At 52.0% G+C, this 16131-nt stretch overlaps 9 protein-coding genes across 9 annotated transcripts; 3 read left to right on the forward strand and 6 right to left on the reverse strand.

Moving 5' to 3' along the window:
- Nucleotides 1-392: 392 nt before the first annotated feature.
- P170DRAFT_440084 (uncharacterized protein) lies at nucleotides 393-847 on the forward strand. The gene has a single exon (XM_024849987.1). The coding sequence runs from the start codon at nucleotides 578-580 to the stop codon at nucleotides 773-775; it is 198 nt and encodes a 65-aa protein (XP_024700179.1). The 5' UTR covers nucleotides 393-577; the 3' UTR covers nucleotides 776-847.
- A 469-nt stretch (nucleotides 848-1316) lies between these two features.
- Nucleotides 1317-2131, reverse strand: P170DRAFT_365925 (cutinase family protein; the record flags this gene model as incomplete). Its single annotated transcript, XM_024844734.1, has 3 exons — nucleotides 1317-1584; nucleotides 1670-1887; nucleotides 1949-2131. 3 exons carry the CDS (start codon nucleotides 2129-2131, stop codon nucleotides 1317-1319), a joined length of 669 nt encoding a protein of 222 aa, XP_024700180.1.
- A 135-nt stretch (nucleotides 2132-2266) lies between these two features.
- On the forward strand, nucleotides 2267-3026 carry P170DRAFT_269314 (uncharacterized protein). The gene has a single exon (XM_024843131.1). It carries the CDS (start codon nucleotides 2455-2457, stop codon nucleotides 2950-2952), a length of 498 nt encoding a protein of 165 aa, XP_024700181.1. The 5' UTR covers nucleotides 2267-2454; the 3' UTR covers nucleotides 2953-3026.
- Nucleotides 3027-3824: 798 nt separating this feature from the next.
- Nucleotides 3825-5425, reverse strand: P170DRAFT_415682 (uncharacterized protein; the record flags this gene model as incomplete). Its single annotated transcript, XM_024847074.1, has 4 exons — nucleotides 5126-5425; nucleotides 4820-5037; nucleotides 4493-4733; nucleotides 3825-4429 (listed from the first exon to the last, which is right to left on the reverse strand). Exons 1-4 carry the CDS (start codon nucleotides 5403-5405, stop codon nucleotides 3825-3827), a joined length of 1344 nt encoding a protein of 447 aa, XP_024700182.1. The 5' UTR covers nucleotides 5406-5425.
- An 831-nt stretch (nucleotides 5426-6256) lies between these two features.
- On the reverse strand, nucleotides 6257-8081 carry P170DRAFT_415685 (trehalose-6-phosphate synthase; the record flags this gene model as incomplete). Its single annotated transcript, XM_024847075.1, has 5 exons — nucleotides 6257-6454; nucleotides 6514-6856; nucleotides 6945-7318; nucleotides 7373-7739; nucleotides 7787-8081. 5 exons carry the CDS (start codon nucleotides 8079-8081, stop codon nucleotides 6397-6399), a joined length of 1437 nt encoding a protein of 478 aa, XP_024700183.1. The 3' UTR covers nucleotides 6257-6396.
- Nucleotides 8082-8423: 342 nt separating this feature from the next.
- Nucleotides 8424-10197, reverse strand: P170DRAFT_415688 (putative nuclear envelope protein Brr6). Its single transcript, XM_024847076.1, has 3 exons — nucleotides 10023-10197; nucleotides 9004-9941; nucleotides 8424-8949 (listed from the first exon to the last, which is right to left on the reverse strand). Exons 1-3 carry the CDS (start codon nucleotides 10135-10137, stop codon nucleotides 8722-8724), a joined length of 1281 nt encoding a protein of 426 aa, XP_024700184.1. The 5' UTR covers nucleotides 10138-10197; the 3' UTR covers nucleotides 8424-8721.
- Nucleotides 10198-10588: 391 nt separating this feature from the next.
- On the reverse strand, nucleotides 10589-11272 carry P170DRAFT_440087 (uncharacterized protein). The gene has a single exon (XM_024849988.1). The coding sequence runs from the start codon at nucleotides 11257-11259 to the stop codon at nucleotides 10891-10893; it is 369 nt and encodes a 122-aa protein (XP_024700185.1). The 5' UTR covers nucleotides 11260-11272; the 3' UTR covers nucleotides 10589-10890.
- Nucleotides 11273-12807: 1535 nt separating this feature from the next.
- cwc26 (putative cell cycle control protein (Cwf26)) lies at nucleotides 12808-14067 on the reverse strand (the record flags this gene model as incomplete). Its single annotated transcript, XM_024849989.1, has 1 exon — nucleotides 12808-14067. A coding segment is annotated over exon 1 (1013 nt), but the record flags the coding sequence as incomplete, so codon positions are not given.
- A 759-nt stretch (nucleotides 14068-14826) lies between these two features.
- On the forward strand, nucleotides 14827-15869 carry P170DRAFT_513009 (uncharacterized protein). The gene is made up of 3 exons (XM_024855052.1): nucleotides 14827-15293; nucleotides 15363-15591; nucleotides 15654-15869. The coding sequence occupies exons 1-3, from the start codon at nucleotides 14935-14937 to the stop codon at nucleotides 15825-15827; spliced, it is 762 nt and encodes a 253-aa protein (XP_024700187.1). The 5' UTR covers nucleotides 14827-14934; the 3' UTR covers nucleotides 15828-15869.
- The last annotated feature ends 262 nt before the right edge of the window (nucleotides 15870-16131 follow it).

Genomic DNA, 16131 nt, shown 5'->3' on the forward strand with positions numbered 1-16131 from the left:
GGGGCAGGGAATATGCTCAGGTGAGGTTGAGGAAGTTAGTAGTCCTAAGACTAAATATGGGAGGGTAGTAAATATAAGATGTAGGGAAGGTGGCTACAATCGGATCTCGATCGTTGACATCTGACACTACACCTCACAGCAACCGCCTACTTATACTCCAAGACGCAATCAGAGCCATCCGCGATCTAGAATCCTTCTCCTCCTTCCTTCCTCCGCAATCTCATGTTCTGTTGGTTATTTGTAATGCAGTGGGTCGCTTTATAATATCGGTGCAGGGATTACATGAGCAGTTGGGACTACGGTTGAAGTATCGTAAGTTGATGAATGTAACATAAATGGAACCATATGCCGCGTATACCTTCCATCCCCATCTCGTTTATTAAACTATATTCCTTCACTCCTTCGATCCCTCCATTCTCTTCTACACCCCATTCAACCCGTCGATCAATTCCAGATCTAGTACCCCTCGGAGATAGGTACGATTGATTTCGGTGATACCCGGACTCAAGCGGACTCCACGAGATCCAGTCACCAACGCCTCTCCAAATCGACTTTGCTGCGCAATTTCAATCTCCATATGAAATTCAATATACCCCTCTTTCCTATCCCTATTGTATCTCAAAGCGCATGCACTTTGCAGGGTCCTAGCCCTGTCGAGCTCGGCCCACGCGCCTGTCTCTCCCTAGCGCATCCGAACTTAGTGCTGACGTCTATGAAAAACGGTTTGGGGATTGGGTGGGATGGTTCCGATGGGTTGGTCGTTTGTTGGTTGTAGGTCGAGTCGGGATTTTGGATTGGGTCTGTTGGTGTGATATGGCCTGCAGGTGTGGGAACTAATTCATTCGGGGTTTCTCGTTTTGGGGGGATATCGCGAGGGAGGAGGGGCTGTTCTTGGGGTTTATATTTCGTATTAGAGATGGGAGCCCTGTTGTTTCTCCTTTGGAGGTTAGTAAGGGGTTGGGGGTGTCAGGAATTAGGTTTAACAATCTAGGAGAACTTGGTGGTCGATTCCAGACTGAGAGTGTACTCGTCAGTCACATACCATGGCAGGCCAAGAACCTACAATTCTACTAACAATTCAAACCCTAGTTTATCCATCCTTAAAAATCATTGATCCCATTTACATCATCTATTGTTTCTATACCCGCATAAAAACAGAGACTATAGTCTATAACAGAGACTAAACAACCAAACCATGACCCGCACAGCAGGCAACGGAAAAGCTCTGCATCTGCCCATACCCAAGCTCATGCCTCACAAAATCCTGTAAGTACACGCCTAGACCAGCATCAAAACCAGCCAAAAGCTCAACTAATCTAAGAGCTCAACTTCGACTGCAAGAAGCTAGCCGCCTCGCCGGCGTTCAAGCCATAGGTCAGATGCGCGGGCGTGATGATCAAAGTACCCGTGCAGACCATGTCGCCAGCCGCACAGAACACCTTGACCTGGTCCTTGGGGTAGTTGGGGATCTGGCCGTGGTCCTGCAGGTTGCGGGTGAAGCCGAACAGGACGACGCCCTTGACCTTGTCCTTGACGTCGGAGGAGAGCCCCTGCACGGCGTTGTCGATGACGGCGGATCCTTGACTGTTGGGGGTTTGTTAGCATCCATCCCTTCATCTCATGCTTGGATATGGGCAGGAGGGAAAGGGGAGGGGAGGGGAGGGGGTACCTGTAACCACCGGCCACGATCTGCGTGTCCGGACACTTCTGCGCCGCCTGGTTGAACCACTTCTTGGCCTCGTTGATCGCGCCGGGGTCGGTGTTCTGCGGGAGAGCGTTCTGCGCAAGTCCGGCCGTGTACATGCCGCCGACACCCTGGCAGGCGACTTTACCGGCGCCGAGCTTCGCCTTGAGTCCTGAGCAGGTGGGGGGTCCGATGACGGTGCCCTGTTTGGCTGTATTAGCGATATCTATACTCTAGGCTCGCTGGTCCCATTGGCTAGCGTACCATGTTTCCCATCTCAGTGGATCCTCTGGCGAAGATGAAAGTGACGTCCTTGCACTGGCCGCTCTGCAGGTCGTTCGAGTCCATGAGCTGACGGGCCTCGAGGGAGTGGTCGGGCTCGGCGATGGGGCTGGCGACGGCCAGCGTGGCCAGCGCACCGATGAGAATAGAGCGAAGAGTAACCATCTTGACTTTCTTTTGTCTGATGGGGATTTCTTAAGATAAACGAGTGTAGTATACGTCAAGTATACTAAGCAGAGAAACGAAAGGCAGATGAATGAGCCGGGCTGGGATGGGATGGGATGATTCAACCAGGGAAGCAGGATCCTCCGTCGTCTTTATATCTTTCCACCAGCGATCAGAAAGGATCCGCTCGATCCGGGGGATCAAGTCAGTCGACCAGTCTCTAGGGGATCTACAAGCCCGGCGCACGGAGTACAGTCACTAGCCTACCGGACATCACATTGCGATCCTGATCCCGGTCCTCATGTCCAAGCCATAACCACGAGATGAAACTTTCGTGCCTGAAAACACTGGGTCCAGGACCGCGATGGCAATCGCATACCAATCAGATTGGAAACGCCAGTAACCCTAAGCCGCTACCCACGGTCGAGCAAAAACAACAAAGTACCGAATCTACCGATCCCAGGACCAGCAGGGCCCTCGGCATCATCCAGCCGACACTCTGCCTAGGGAAAGGAAAGAAAGACTCAAACCCAAAATTGAGACAGGCCGCAGCAGGGCCCTTACAACAAAGACGGCCACTGGCTTGTTTCAAACTAGAACATAGCGTTCCTGGCCGTGGCTGTTCCTGGCAGGGTGCAGGCTGCTGGGCCCTAAACAGAAACCCCGAATCCGTGTCCGAGTGGAATCCAGTCGATCCATCCAAAAGCCCAAAACCACATGAAACCGTCGGGGAGCGGTCCACTCCGTCGAAACTTTATTCTGGTCCGGTCCCGAGGATGTTTGATGTGTTGCGACATGACTCAAGCACGCCCTGGACATGATAGATCTGAAGGGGAGTCCTCAACTGCCGAAATGAAGCATCGTGAACTGGAGGACTGTGCCGAGGCTCTGTTCTCTAACGTCCCAAAGTGAGGTGTTTGAATGGAATCGGCGTCTGCTCTGGTTCGGGTTAAATTAACTTAGCGTCGGACTAGACTGCACGCGGCTAGTGCTGGTCCACTCCGGTTTGCAGTTCTCATATTTGAGCCCTCGTTACCTCATAGGGGTTTGTTTGCGCTGAGATTTCGAGGGATCTTCCGGTCTAGGCGATCCTTGGTTCCGTTGGTTTCTATCTTTGGGTGGGAGTTAGGGCTAGCAGAGTGTTACTCCGGAGTATTCCCTTAGTGTCGCCGTTTCTGGAGTTTGGATTTGGTTTCCCAGTAGGTTTTCAACAACCTTTGGCATTCATGAGTCTCTGGAAAATTCTACAGAAGAGAGAGTTTTCATTCTAATAACAGACATTCCCTCACACGTGGTCATACGGTTCGATTGAGCTTAATTAATTCCATCCATGGCAGAAGTGAAATCCCACCGGATTCCCCCCGTAAAAACGGAACACACGGATTATCCCCCCTAAAACTAAGGAATGGTCTGAATATCAGGCTCACAGGGCGTTCAGGGTCGGTCCCCACGGAGATTAATACTACTTTTGACTTGATCTTTCTTGTTTTCCAGAATCTACGGTGTGCATTCTTCGAGGTCCGATGATTAACCCAATCTTTGTGTATTCCCCTCCGTTTCTTTTTTTTTATTCCGTCCCGAGGATCCCGTCTGAGTTGATTTCCACGTGCATGCCATGTCCGACACTCTTGTATCCTGAATTCCACCCAGGAAAACCACGCATAAAACAAAAAGTAGGGAAAAGACTAACTCCCTACTTACCCGTATACTTCAACGAGTAAATCCCCCGCTCAATACTATTCAACAGAATATACCCGCTCTTGAAATACGGGTACACACTCCAGCTGCCCACAAACTCAACCTCCCCGCCGACCTCATCATCCTCGGGATGCACGTCAAAGAAACCCACCTGTTTCAGGCCCTTGCCAGACGGGTCGTCGGAGATGGACGACACGTCGACGATGCGCAGCCCGCTGCCGTAGTTCGACTGGTAGGACAGCCCGTCCAGCACGTACTGGTTGTGGTCGATCGAGCGCACCGGCGACTGGTAGGTCCCCGTGTGCTTGGGATCCGAGAGGTCCGAGACGTCGAAGATGTAGGTCGTCGTGTGCCCGTTGGCCGCCTCCCCGGTGCCGTCGACTTCGTCGAGCTCGTCGTCCAGGAGCAGGTAGGCTTGGTCGGGCGTCGCGATCCACCCTTGGTGCGTGTAGCTGGCGCCGACGTACGGCGTCTTCGAGATCTGGATCGGGTTCTTCTTGTCGGTTACGTCGACGATCGTGAGCGTGTCTTCGTTGTAGTTGAAGCAGATTTCTTGCCCTGTGTATTTGGTGTCGGGGCCGCTGTAGACGACGCATTGTGCTGGGAGGTGGTTTAGTTTGTCTTCATCTTTGGGAGGAGAGGGGGTTGGTATGGTTGGCTTACCGTCATGCACGTAGCCATCTTCATTCGCGCACCCCGGAGACACAGGGTTCGCGGGATCAGAGACATCCACGATCCAGAGTCCGCCGGCGCATTCGAGTCGGCGCGCAGTGCCAACCGCATAGATGACGTCCTTCTCCTCGTGCGCGACGATGTTGTGCGAGCTGCCGAACCCGTCGTACCAGGCCGTCAGGTCGTCCTCGATCGAGAAGCTGGTCGGGTTGCTGCTGTTCGTGTCGAGGAGCTAATACATCGAACGTAAGTCAGTGCTTTTGCTATTTTCCTGTTGGTATGACTGCACGCAAGGCAATCAACATCACGCAGACATACCTTGGTCAGATCAAAGATCTGCAGCCCGTGTCCCTCCGCCTCCGAACCAATATACACATGGTCCTTGATGACTTTCATGTCTCTCCACACGCTGGATACAGTCTGGGTAGGCAGTCGACCAACATACTCGACGCTACCGTCGTCCAGGATCTCGACGAAGGCGACACCGTCGGTTTGTCCAACAACGCCGAATTCGCGGCCATCGGCGGACTCCCAACCTATACATAGCCAGGAGAATTAGCCAACCAACCTTCATCACCATGACCCAGATCACTTCAATAGAAAGGAACAGTGAAAAAGACATACCCCACACATCGTTCCCCTCACGAGTCTTACTTCCCAGCGCCTGGTGACTCAGGAAACCCTGCAGATCGACGTTCTCGCACGAATACTCGCCCGCCTTGCCATCCACGCACTTGGCGCTCCCAAGGTCAATATACTTGTTCACCTTGAAGAGACCCTGGGAGCGCGCACGCTCCCGATGCTCCATTTTCAACTCCATGAGGTGCGCCATGCGGGACTCGCCCTCTCGGGACGCCGTCACGGCGCAGGCCAGCGCCAGGGAGGATATGATAGACAGCTTCATTGCCGGTGTATGAAACAAACCCGCAAACGAGAAAGCTGGAGGGAAAAGGGACAAAAGACAACGAAGGAAAGAGAGAGGAGGAAGGGCACGCCGGTCAATTCCAGTCCAGCATGATCTCAACTCCTCCCCTTTCATCGGCCGCCTTTTATACCACGCCGTGACGGCCTCGCCTCCTCATTCCACAACATCGCGCCAAGATCACAACATTATCTGCCAAGTGACAGGCCAAGCTGAATAGGAAGCTCATTTGGGGAAGGAAAGAATTCTCCTCGGGTTGCCCCCCACTCAGACAAATTACACAAGAGGGTTTGGATGCGAGAAACAACCCGCCGGGCAGGGCAGGGGAGGGTGAATAGGTAGACAGGGTTGTGGCGTATACCGACGACAGGAACTGACCAACTAAAGATGCAGGAGAGTCCGTCCGTCAGGCACCTGATTGACTTCAGACTTATCTCCCCGCAACAGATAAGGTTCTCCAAGCAGGACAGAGGACAGCAGAAAACGGCTCATTCGCTGTCGGCTCTTGCTGCATAATAGGAAGCACGAGATAGGGCTTCTTGGGTTACAGCGCTAGCTCGTGTGTGTCGCCCAAGGTAGGGGAAGCCTCGTCTTGGTTTGACGGACCGGGTCTTTAGCAATCATCAACCCAAGAGATCGGCACTCTTGGCTGCCGGAGATGTAACCTGAGGGGTTCACTATCGGGTACTTTTCTGGACTGCTATCCCGGAAGATATCAGGATTGTCAGGGACCTGACTGATAGTTATGTGTAACCGAGCCTTTTTAACAGCTTTGCAGCTTCTACGTGGGATCTCTCGCCCTACTAATGCGATGGGGTTATGATTGGCCCATTAGCTTAATCAACTGTTTTCATGGTCTAATTTCAGGGTCTTGAGGGGTAGGTGGCAAATGATAACGGACTAGTATTATTAACAGCAGAAAGGACACAGGCACCGGCGCTAAATTATGACTCGTGCAAGCGGGGAAATATCGTCAGGAGGGTTGCAGACGTTCGGATAGCCTTTCGATGAAGGCCTCGCCCCATTTGGCACTGCCCTTGTTAGTCTGGACGGGAAAGTGATCTATCTGGCAGCCAAACGCCGCACTCACCTGGTGTTGGTTTCGATAAATTCTCTTAACCCTTCATACCGCCGTTTCCTATCCTCGGCGCTCATGGTCACGGCTTCTTCGATGGAATCAGACATCTCAGGGATATTGGCGGGGTGGAACGTGATACTGCCCTCCTTCAGAAACGACGCGGCGCCTGCAAACTCGGAAAGAACCAGAACGCCATGGCGCTGGGCTTGGCATGCGATATACTCAAAGGAGACGAGATTCATGCCATCGCGCGTGGAAGTCAGTAGGCAGGCATCGGCCAACGAGTACAACGCCGTCAGTTCCGTGAAGGAAACCGAGCGGTGGATGTAGATGAGCGGAGTTCCGTCGGCAGTGGCTAAGACCGCCGTTAGCTCGACATTGGCACGGCGCATGACGAATGGGGAGCCAAGAATATGTCAGCCAGAGAGAGGAGAGAGACATACCGTGTTTCCCGGTTATCTTTCCGACTATCGTGCTGATTTCCGTCTCTAATTCTTGGTACTCCTTGACATCCTCCCGGCTGGGCACTGCCACCTGGATCAAGACTACTTTGTTGCTCAGCTCGGGGTGGTTGTCCAGGAAGTAGTCGTAGCCTTTCAGTTTCGGCGTCAAGCCCTTGATATAATCCAATCGGTCGACGCCTAAAATGACCTTGACGCCTTTGTATCTTTCTTGTAGCTCCTGAATCCGGTTTCTGACATCTGAGTCCTGCAAAGCGTCGCTGAACTTCTGCGGATCAATTCCTACTATGAACTTGTCGGCCATTATTGTCCGGTCTTTGTATTGAATTTCGCCTTCTGTTTCAGTGGATGCTCCGCTGTACAGTTCCTATGTCAGCTCATAGGCACCTCGAGATCACTAGAAGACTTACACTGTCTGGGCACAAGCGACAAAGTTACGTTTATACTCGTCGGTGTGAAAGCCGATAAGATCGCTCGCAAGAACTCCCTCAACGAGCTCATTCCGCACAGGAAGCGTCTTCCAGACGTCCTCCGCGGGGAAAGGTGTATGCAAAGAGTAGCCAATTGCAAAGGTCTTGCCTTTCTTCTCCAATCGTTCGCGAAGAAGCGAAGGCAGCAGCATTAAGTGGTAATCATGAACCCAAATCATATTGTCCTCAGTTGCTTCCTCGGCGATGATATCGGCAAAGATTTCATTGACGCGCTTGTAGGCTTGCCAGGTGCCGTCGTCAAAGTCCACGCCCGACTGGTAGTGGAGAATAGGCCAAAGGGAAGAATCTATTTTCATAAGTCGCAAGGCTAAAGACGCTCATGATGTCACTTACTCGAGAAGCCATTATAATGATCGTGCGCCAATTGTTCGTCAATGAATATAGGCACGGCATTATGCTCACTCAGGCTTTTCAACACCTTCTCTTGCTCATTCTCGTCTTTTACCTCAATTCCCGGCCAGCCAAACCAGCGAAAAGACGTTGACTTGGTCAGTCCGGACAAGGAGGTTACCAGTCCTCCGCCCGAGAGGTTGGATTCAAACCCGTCATCCACTCGTTTGATCGAGAGCGGAAGTCGGTTGGACACGACGATCATGTTCTTCTTTGTCACCGAAACGCTAGGAGGCATCTTGAATCTGGTCCAAGCACTAATGCCTCGATTCTGTTCTGTCTGGAGATCTGGAGATCTGGACTTGTCAAGATTAATTAAGGTTTGTTATATAGTTGTTGCTACTGCAGGTCAGCCCATCCTAGTAACCGTACATCAGAATGATCAAGGCAGATCCAGCAGGGCGTGTCAGCGATACTTAACGTTGACCAATGCGATAATACGACAATTGAATCTCGCGATGAGTGGTGAATCTGTGGTCATTCCTTGGTCGTGGCGGTACGTCTCCACGTCATACCAGTGTCATTCTCCACGCCAAGACTCCAGAACTGCGACTCCACGAGAAGATGAACAACAAGGATAGTCCTGCAATACAATGCGTGTTTATGTAGGAAATATATACAGATTAAGAATCCAAAAGTTGGGCAAGCAAACTCCTTCACGTCCTTTTGTTATGCGAATCACAAACACCTTGGCTGTATCTGAGATTAACCGTCTCAGTATCCCAAAAAAAATAAGAATATTAGAAATAAAACGAAACTCCATAGCAGGGGCGCCGATGATGCAATAATTGACTGCAGAGAAAGTAGAAGCATGCCCATCTGACGAGTCAAAGTTCCTGGTCTGCTTGACAGGCCTCCGATGTAGCGGATTTGTCAAGTCACGACCACGTCTGGGAATGTTCCACCAAAAACGGGTTATCCTGCTTGCGATCGAAGCTCGAGGTATGTCCCTGGTAGGCGATGCTCGGATTGTGCTGGGTAGGTGGGGGTTGCGGGTAGGCATGGGTTGAAGCGTATTCTTGCTGATGCAGGCGGTTTTTTCTGAACGAGCGGAAGGACCAGTTGCTGACGACGGTCACAGTGGAGATGGTAGCGAGGAAGAACAGCTGTAAGTAATAATTAGCCTCGATCATTGCGAAAGAGAGAATCCATAAACATACGATCGCCTTCCAACTGATAGGGTCGATGAAGCTGTTGATGATGACCGCCATCGTGTGCGCCGACACCTTAGCTCGTCCAACTTTCGCCGGATCCCGATTCATGCAGCGTTCCCAGTTTTCGCAGACCGTCTCCAGAGCGGGCAACCGATCGTGTCCAGCACACCTATTATCCACGTAGTTCCTGGCACAAGTAGCCATCTCAGCCAGGATGCCATCGGACACCTCCTCGGCAGCCTGCTCAAACTCGGAGCGAATCGTCGACACAAATCCAAACACCACGTAGACAGTAAGCGAGAACAGCGACAGGTTCACCACCAGCTGCGCCCACCAGGACAGGATGCTCGGAATATTGGGATGCGCCTCCAACAGGGCGAAGAAATCCGAAAACGACGAGCTCCGACTCGCCGGCTGCTGGCCCTCGACTCCCATCTGCCCCTGTCCCCGCTTCGGCTGCTTCTTCTGCAACGACTGCTCCTCCCTGCTGCTCGGCCGATCATGGTCGCTCTCGTCTTCGTCGTCACTGCCCTCCCTTCGCAGCTGCAGATCCAGCGCTTTATCCCTGCGTCGCCGCTTATGCACCCGTCGCGCCAACGCATTCGAATAGTGGTTCATGCGAGGGATCTCGCCTCGTCCAGGGCTCGGCGCAAACCGTCCGTACATGTTGAATAGGGAATTGCGATGACCCGACTTGGTCGGCGGCTCGGGGGTGTCCTCGTTGTCTGCACATTCCGGCGACGACATATTCTCAGGGCCGGAGGAAAAGTCGACATCGAATTTGCGAGGGGTCATGAAGGCAGCCGACTTGCCGAAGACCGATTTGGGGGTACTGGGAGGCTGTTGGGATTGAGGTTGTCGAGAGAATAGGAAAGGTTGCGAGTTCGGTTCACGCAGCGCGGGCATCTGTTTCTTGGGCGGGGAATCGAAGATACTATGGGGTCCTGTGGCTTGAGAAGTTAGAGTCGATGTCCATGAGTGACGGGGGGCATATGGAGATGCAACGCGCGGGGATGTCGACGCACGTTTCTTCTGGTTGTCATGTTGCATGCTGAGCTGGTAGAAAGGCGAGGTGACGTCCCCCGGAGCCCGGGTCTGCCACTCGAAGTCCATAGGACTCTCCGCGGACCTTTTGTCCATCTTTGCGGAAAGAGAACAGAAAATAGCAGAGATGAAAATTGGTGGGGTGGGAAAAGAGCGATAGAGATCGATCAAGGAGAGGGTCGAAGGGAATCTTCAATCGGAGGTCGGAGATGGATTTTTTGACCTTTCCCGATTCGTTGTTTGGTAAACAATCCGCTTATCGCCACTGCTGCAGCAACGGCCGGTCGCTCGCACGTCGCGCGACTTCTTGACGAGAGATGATTTATTTCTAGGGATAGGATATCGTTACAAATTATTTCAAATGTCAGAACAGTATTTGCATGCACTTGTGGGGGTCTGGGGTGTCTGGGGTTGCATGTTGCAGAAGATGGGCGTTGCAGATCGCTTTTGTAGCGTCGATAACGGGAGGTTCCGGCCAAGTCGCAAACAACCACTTGTTCTTCTCTTTTCAATATGACCCCTTCTACTGGTCTATTCTATTTGGGAGAATACTCAGAATGAATCAAAATATGTTCTTAGCAATATGGGTAATAATAGCCTGCACTGTACTAATAATATGCCACTGACTGGGGTATGAAAACAACTGGTCTAATGAATAAAGACAAAACATCGAATGCAAACAGACACTCAGGTCATCATCGACAAGCCAAACAGGAAAGTCGCAGCATCATAAGAACAATCATCAGTAGCATTAAAATCTACCCAACTCCATCGTGATCGCAATAGAAACCAGAGCCCGACTCCAGATGGACAAAAGACACGTCATCAATAATACAAGACTGCGCGCTGTTACAAACGAACACGGTCAACCAGCTCGAAATCGTCGTCGGCCAGATAACCACCGGAGGTCTCATGTTCGTGGGACACTATCTCATACTCCTTGACGAGCTTCTCGGTCTCTTTCGTCTCGAAGCGTTCCACGGCCTGGTTCACCGCGTCCGAGAGGATCGTTTGGCCAGCGACTTCGTAGTGCTCGACCGTATCGGCGGCCTCGGTTTGCTCCTCGGCAACAGTGGGGGCGGATGCAGGGTCATCGACGTCTTCGCCACTGGAGGAGTCCGAATGGCCACTATCAAGCGCCTCTCGGATATCATTTCGGAGGTCGATCTTGGCGGAGGTGGCGAGCTGGTTGGTCTTTGCCTTCCGATCGTGCTGCATGGCGCGATGAAGGCTACGATAGGTCAGCATAGAACCTTTTTTTCCCCATCGTTCATCAACCAGAGGAAGAGCGTACTTCATATAATGAGTGGAAGGCACTGCGGGACGAGTCACCGGGTATACTTCAGAGACCTCCCGACGAGGGAGAGCAGCTCGACCACCATATGCCCATTTTGCCTTGTGGTTATGAACCCTTTTGGCGTCGGTTCCGGCTCCGCGCAAGTCGTTGACAGCGATGGTTCCAGACATGGTGAGAAGGTGTTGAAGGAATACTTCCGAGGTGATAGTTGGAAAAGGAGTAAGGGCAAATAGTGGCAGTCGAACTATACTGCGGTGATAGTTCTTGCCTGCTTCGGCCGCGATACGAGGAGGGAATATGAAGACCGCGAGGAACAGGGAATATAATGGAAGGTGCTGAATAAAGAAAAGGCAAACAGGCGGATCCAGGAGATTCGCGACGGATCAGGATGCAACCCGTCAAAACAAGACACTAACGGTCTGGTCTTTGTCTGAGTCACCGGATGATCGACTTTGTTCCAGTCATCGATCCCTAATCCGTAATAGATCCAAGGTTATTGCTGCTCCGTGCGAGCAACAAACAAGGCGATTAGTCTAATGCTAGGTAGGAATGTGAAGGACGAAACCTTAACGCGACCCTCAATAAGATAAAGACGGGCAGAGGGGAAGAGAAGAAAAGAAAAGGAAAGAGAAGGAGAGGGGAGAAGAAGGGTATTCCGACTCTAGTATATCCGATAGAAGAACCTCCGCATGCGCAACCAGGCAAGCACGGGGTCCGGGCGAGGCGATGCTGATTGCGGCAGGTCACGCTGGGAATGTTCCGGTGATGATATGATAGGAGGTCTCATTAATTGGACAGATGGCGCTATCTCACGTCTCTTCCTTTGCCCCTGGATACGCCATTCCCCCCTCTCTGCCATCCAGAACATCTCCGAGGGTCCTCCTGTTGCCGCCACTACGGACCCATGGTTGCGCGCTGTCCCTCAATCGGACCCCGAGGTTCAAGGAGGAGATGGCTCGACTGGCCCGATAGAGGCGATCAATCGGATCCACAGGGACAGGCACGGGGTTGTTGATTGGCGTCGGTGGCAGTAGGGGTCATGGTTCTGGCTTGGTCGTGGCCTGCAGGAATCTGAGGAATCGGGGAAGGAGATTGTCTCCCTGCCAGTCATTGCGTGGCAATAGTCGCAACCCACGCGGTGGCAGTACCTTGAGTCATCGCCGTGTGATGACTGTGATGACGCCAAACCAGCCGCTTATCACCTGCCTTGTTGATCCCCGCTCAAGCGCCCGATGACTCGATCCTCCTGCATCATCCGCAGCAGAACGAAGGCTAGAAGGGCATGGCGCACGCCATGACATCAAGGCTGACGGGTCTTGGCTTCTATTGTTGGAAATCCCTGGCTGACTTGGTATTGCACGCCCGGGAATGGATCAGCCGCATTCGTCGCCGAGCCCGAGGTTGAAAACAGCAGAGAAGAATGGAATGTCAAAACCAAGATAAGGGGAGATAAGGGGAACTAAAGCGCTGGCCCTACTCCGGAGACATGCTGCAATCACCTTGCAGACCACATTAATTAGCTAACTAGTAAATACGTGCATCAACATTCACTGTATGCCCTCCGGTGTCCAGCACCAGAGCCATCATGCGTAGCATCTCTTGCCATAGAAAAATGAATAATCCCGTGGTTGTAACATGCTGACTTCCAATGTCCATCGGATGATGCAATCATTCATCCATCTGCCACTGGTAATCCAAGGCTTCAAGTCTGCCCTTCCGATTCCTTGCGCCAAACCAATCCTTCTCGAACCCAGTACTCCGATCCACTCCATCCCACCGATGACCCGGTCGAATCCCATATCGATTCGGCTGGAACGCCCCCCGGTATAATGGACGACCCGTCACGCTCTTCCCAGGACCCTTCGTATTCGTCAAGAACTGCGCCGCGGGGTCATTCCACCGCTGCTGCGACTTGAGCTCGTCGTTGAGAGAATCATCCTCGATGCCGCGCGCCACCGGCATCGCCCGCACGTCTTCCAACTGCTGCTTGCGATCCACCCGCTGCTGTCTCTGCACGTCTCCCATAAGCGCCTCCTTCGCCTGCTCCTCCTTCTCCTTCTTCTCTTCCTCCGCCCGTCGCGCCTCCGCCCGCTTCATGGCTACGTTGATGATCCGACCCGACGCGTCTCGATAGATCGTTTCCTGCGCCTGATCGGCCTGCGAACTATCCTTGTACTTTGCCGCTTCGGCCTTTTTCCTTCGCTCTTGAGCAGCCACCATGGCAGCCGTTTGCTCCGCCGTTTGAAGACCCGCCCGGGCGCCAGACTCCATGCGCATGCCGTCCTCGTCGTCGTCCTCTCCCTCCGCCACGGCCGGCGCATCCTCATCCTCGCCCGCATCCCGACGAGCGGCATTCTCAGCCGCCGCAGAAGCTAGGATGGCGTCGGCGGCGTCCTTCTCGGCATCGTTCGCGGCGGACGCGCCGACCACTTTCCAGTTGGACTTCTTCGTACGGCGGAACTCCGCGCTGCGGCCGGAGGTCTCGATCGAGGGGCCATCTTCGTCGTCGTTGCCGAAGTTTGAAGCTTGGGTGCGGAGATCCGGCGGGTCGTCGTCGGCGATGATGAGCCCTTCGTTGGCAGAGTCGGCGGTCTTGGTCTTCTTGCGTTTCTTCTTCGGGCGCTCGGTGTTGGGGTCAGCGGTGAGGTAGTTTTTAGCGAGATAGTCTGCTAGGGAGGAGGGCATTTTCGTTCGTAAGGTGTAGAATTGGGGGTGTATTGTTTTTTTAATTGCGGAGGTAGTAAAAGCTGCGGAAGTGATTCTCTTCTGGTTATCTTGATAGTCGGACTATTGGTTTCTCCGATAGCTCTGGTCGCTAGAAATGGAATAGCGCGGTTGGTCTTATTTACTCTGGTGCTTTGAGCCTTCGACACTACACCACCACGACATCCAGCAAAACAGGAAGCAGGCGCACGCCAGAGTCGGGGAGAATGAATCCCTCGAGAACAGGTTGAATACCCCTTCTACATTGCAGCCGCAACTTGACCCGAAATGACTCTACATTTCCCGTCCGACCAGTCTTGCCGGGTGAATTCTATGTAGTAGACGCGAGACCCTGTTGACAGGTTCGAATTATTGACGGCATATCTAATAGTATAAGGCTGTGACAGAGTTTTCGAAAGCACAAAAACAAGGAAAGACTTGCTTCTGATCGGTTGAGGCGTGAGAAAGTTATATTTTAGACGTCCAGGGTCGCGACATCGTCGATTACGGCAGGGAGATCTTCGAGGTTGAGGCACCCTTGAGCGTTAGGAAAGTGTGTTGCAGAGTGATTGTTGTCACAGTATAGTACTACATCCTAAAAAAGGTCGATGTAAGCCAACACAGGAGACATTATCATGTGGAATACCCTACATACTTGACTGTAGGGCAGTTCTATTATAGTCTCGGCGCGTCTCCCGGCAACGGTCTGACCCGAACACTCTCCCATTTGACCTCTGACATTACTCCAATCATTCTACATAGATATGACCAAGGACTAAATATTAGGGATATAAAAGAAAAGATACTCATTCTCCAATTAAACCCATCCAGACATCTAACTCCTTTCATACCAAGCTATCCCTTATTCAGATTCAAATACCCTAGCACAAAACATGTCTGTCGAAACACCGGAGCACCTTGAGCGACGCAGAGTCTTGCTGCGACTAGAGCAGCAAGTTGAGGCTCTCGAAGCGCATGAACTCAATGCATCACAGGCTGAAAATTTGGAAATAGAAATCCATCAAGTCACTCTTGATCGAACTTCGAACTGCAAACCTTTCTTCTTCAGGCCACATTCCAGCCTCCCAGAGCCTGAGGATAATCGAGTTAATCACATCCACTCAGTATTGGATGACGAGGACCCCTGTTTTACCGACCCAGTCGACCGTGCATATCAGATTGAAAACAACTGGTCGTCCTATACCTTCCAATCACCATTTGAAACGGTCAGCATGCCATGGTCCAGAAAATCGTGAGTGCGCCTTTCCGCTGAGCTCTGTCCTGTTGGTCGCACATTCTTCTAATCCCGGTGAATTTCTAGTGTCGGCGATTATACCCCGTACAAAAGTGTGTATGGATATGAGCAGCCCGAGTTTGGGACATTTAGGATGACAGATATCCCTGGGGGAAGCTTCCCTCACACCAAAGCGGTTATTTACAACAACCTAGAGGGGAAGAACCAGCACATTCTTCGTGGAGAGCTGTTGATTATTCTTCGCTTGATGTTGGGCCAATTGAGGAAGCGACGCTTCCATCATATGATTGCACCGGTAATACTCTATGCCTCCTCCACGCAGGCCACTTTTGTCTATTGCTGACTGTGCCTTTGTAGGTTTTGGTTATCTCGTTCATGGGCAAGTGTGGGCGTGCAATCGAGGCATATTTTGATGGTCGAAAGCTTATACTGGGCTGTTCTGGCCTTTACCATTTCCGCGACCAGACTTCCAAGGCGCTTAGGGATTTCGCAGAATGGTACCTTAGCGACCCTATAGGAAATACTGCCTAGGTTGGGTTCTTCCTTCTTTGTTTAGTGGTTAGGGTGTCAAATGACTTGGCTTTTGGGTGGCGAATGAAATCTTGTTTTTGTTTTAGCTAGGGTTCGGCGGTGCTAGAATTTATGTACTACATGAATTACGAATATCCCTAATAGATGCTCTAAAATAGGACGTCTATAGAATTTCCATCAGAATACTTTCTTGGAAAAAGGTACAACTAACCAGGAGAACCGGCACATAGGGACCTTTCCAGTTCTAGACCAGAAAGCTAGATGAAACAAAGACTAATCTTATCTCGTTTGTATGCAATCGTGG

This window comes from Aspergillus steynii (genome assembly GCF_002849105.1).
Source record: "Aspergillus steynii IBT 23096 chromosome Unknown P170scaffold_8, whole genome shotgun sequence".
Taxonomy (NCBI): domain Eukaryota; kingdom Fungi; phylum Ascomycota; class Eurotiomycetes; order Eurotiales; family Aspergillaceae; genus Aspergillus; species Aspergillus steynii.

Bases quoted from the DNA above. Each gene is read 5' to 3' on its own strand.
- P170DRAFT_440084 (XM_024849987.1), top strand. From the start codon at position 578: ATGAAATTCAATATACCCCTCTTTCCTATCCCTATTGTATCTCAAAGC.
- P170DRAFT_269314 (XM_024843131.1), top strand. From the start codon at position 2,455: ATGAAACTTTCGTGCCTGAAAACACTGGGTCCAGGACCGCGATGGCAA.
- P170DRAFT_415688 (XM_024847076.1), bottom strand. From the start codon at position 10,137: ATGGACAAAAGGTCCGCGGAGAGTCCTATGGACTTCGAGTGGCAGACC. The intron at 9,942-10,022 runs GTGCGTCGACAT...CTCAAGCCACAG, and splicing joins ACATGACAACCAGAAGAAAC to GACCCCATAGTATCTTCGAT. The intron at 8,950-9,003 runs GTATGTTTATGG...TATTACTTACAG, and splicing joins CTATCAGTTGGAAGGCGATC to CTGTTCTTCCTCGCTACCAT.
- P170DRAFT_440087 (XM_024849988.1), bottom strand. From the start codon at position 11,259: ATGCAGCACGATCGGAAGGCAAAGACCAACCAGCTCGCCACCTCCGCC.
- P170DRAFT_513009 (XM_024855052.1), top strand. From the start codon at position 14,935: ATGTCTGTCGAAACACCGGAGCACCTTGAGCGACGCAGAGTCTTGCTG. The intron at 15,294-15,362 runs GTGAGTGCGCCT...GTGAATTTCTAG, and splicing joins ATGCCATGGTCCAGAAAATC to TGTCGGCGATTATACCCCGT. The intron at 15,592-15,653 runs GTAATACTCTAT...GTGCCTTTGTAG, and splicing joins TCCATCATATGATTGCACCG to GTTTTGGTTATCTCGTTCAT.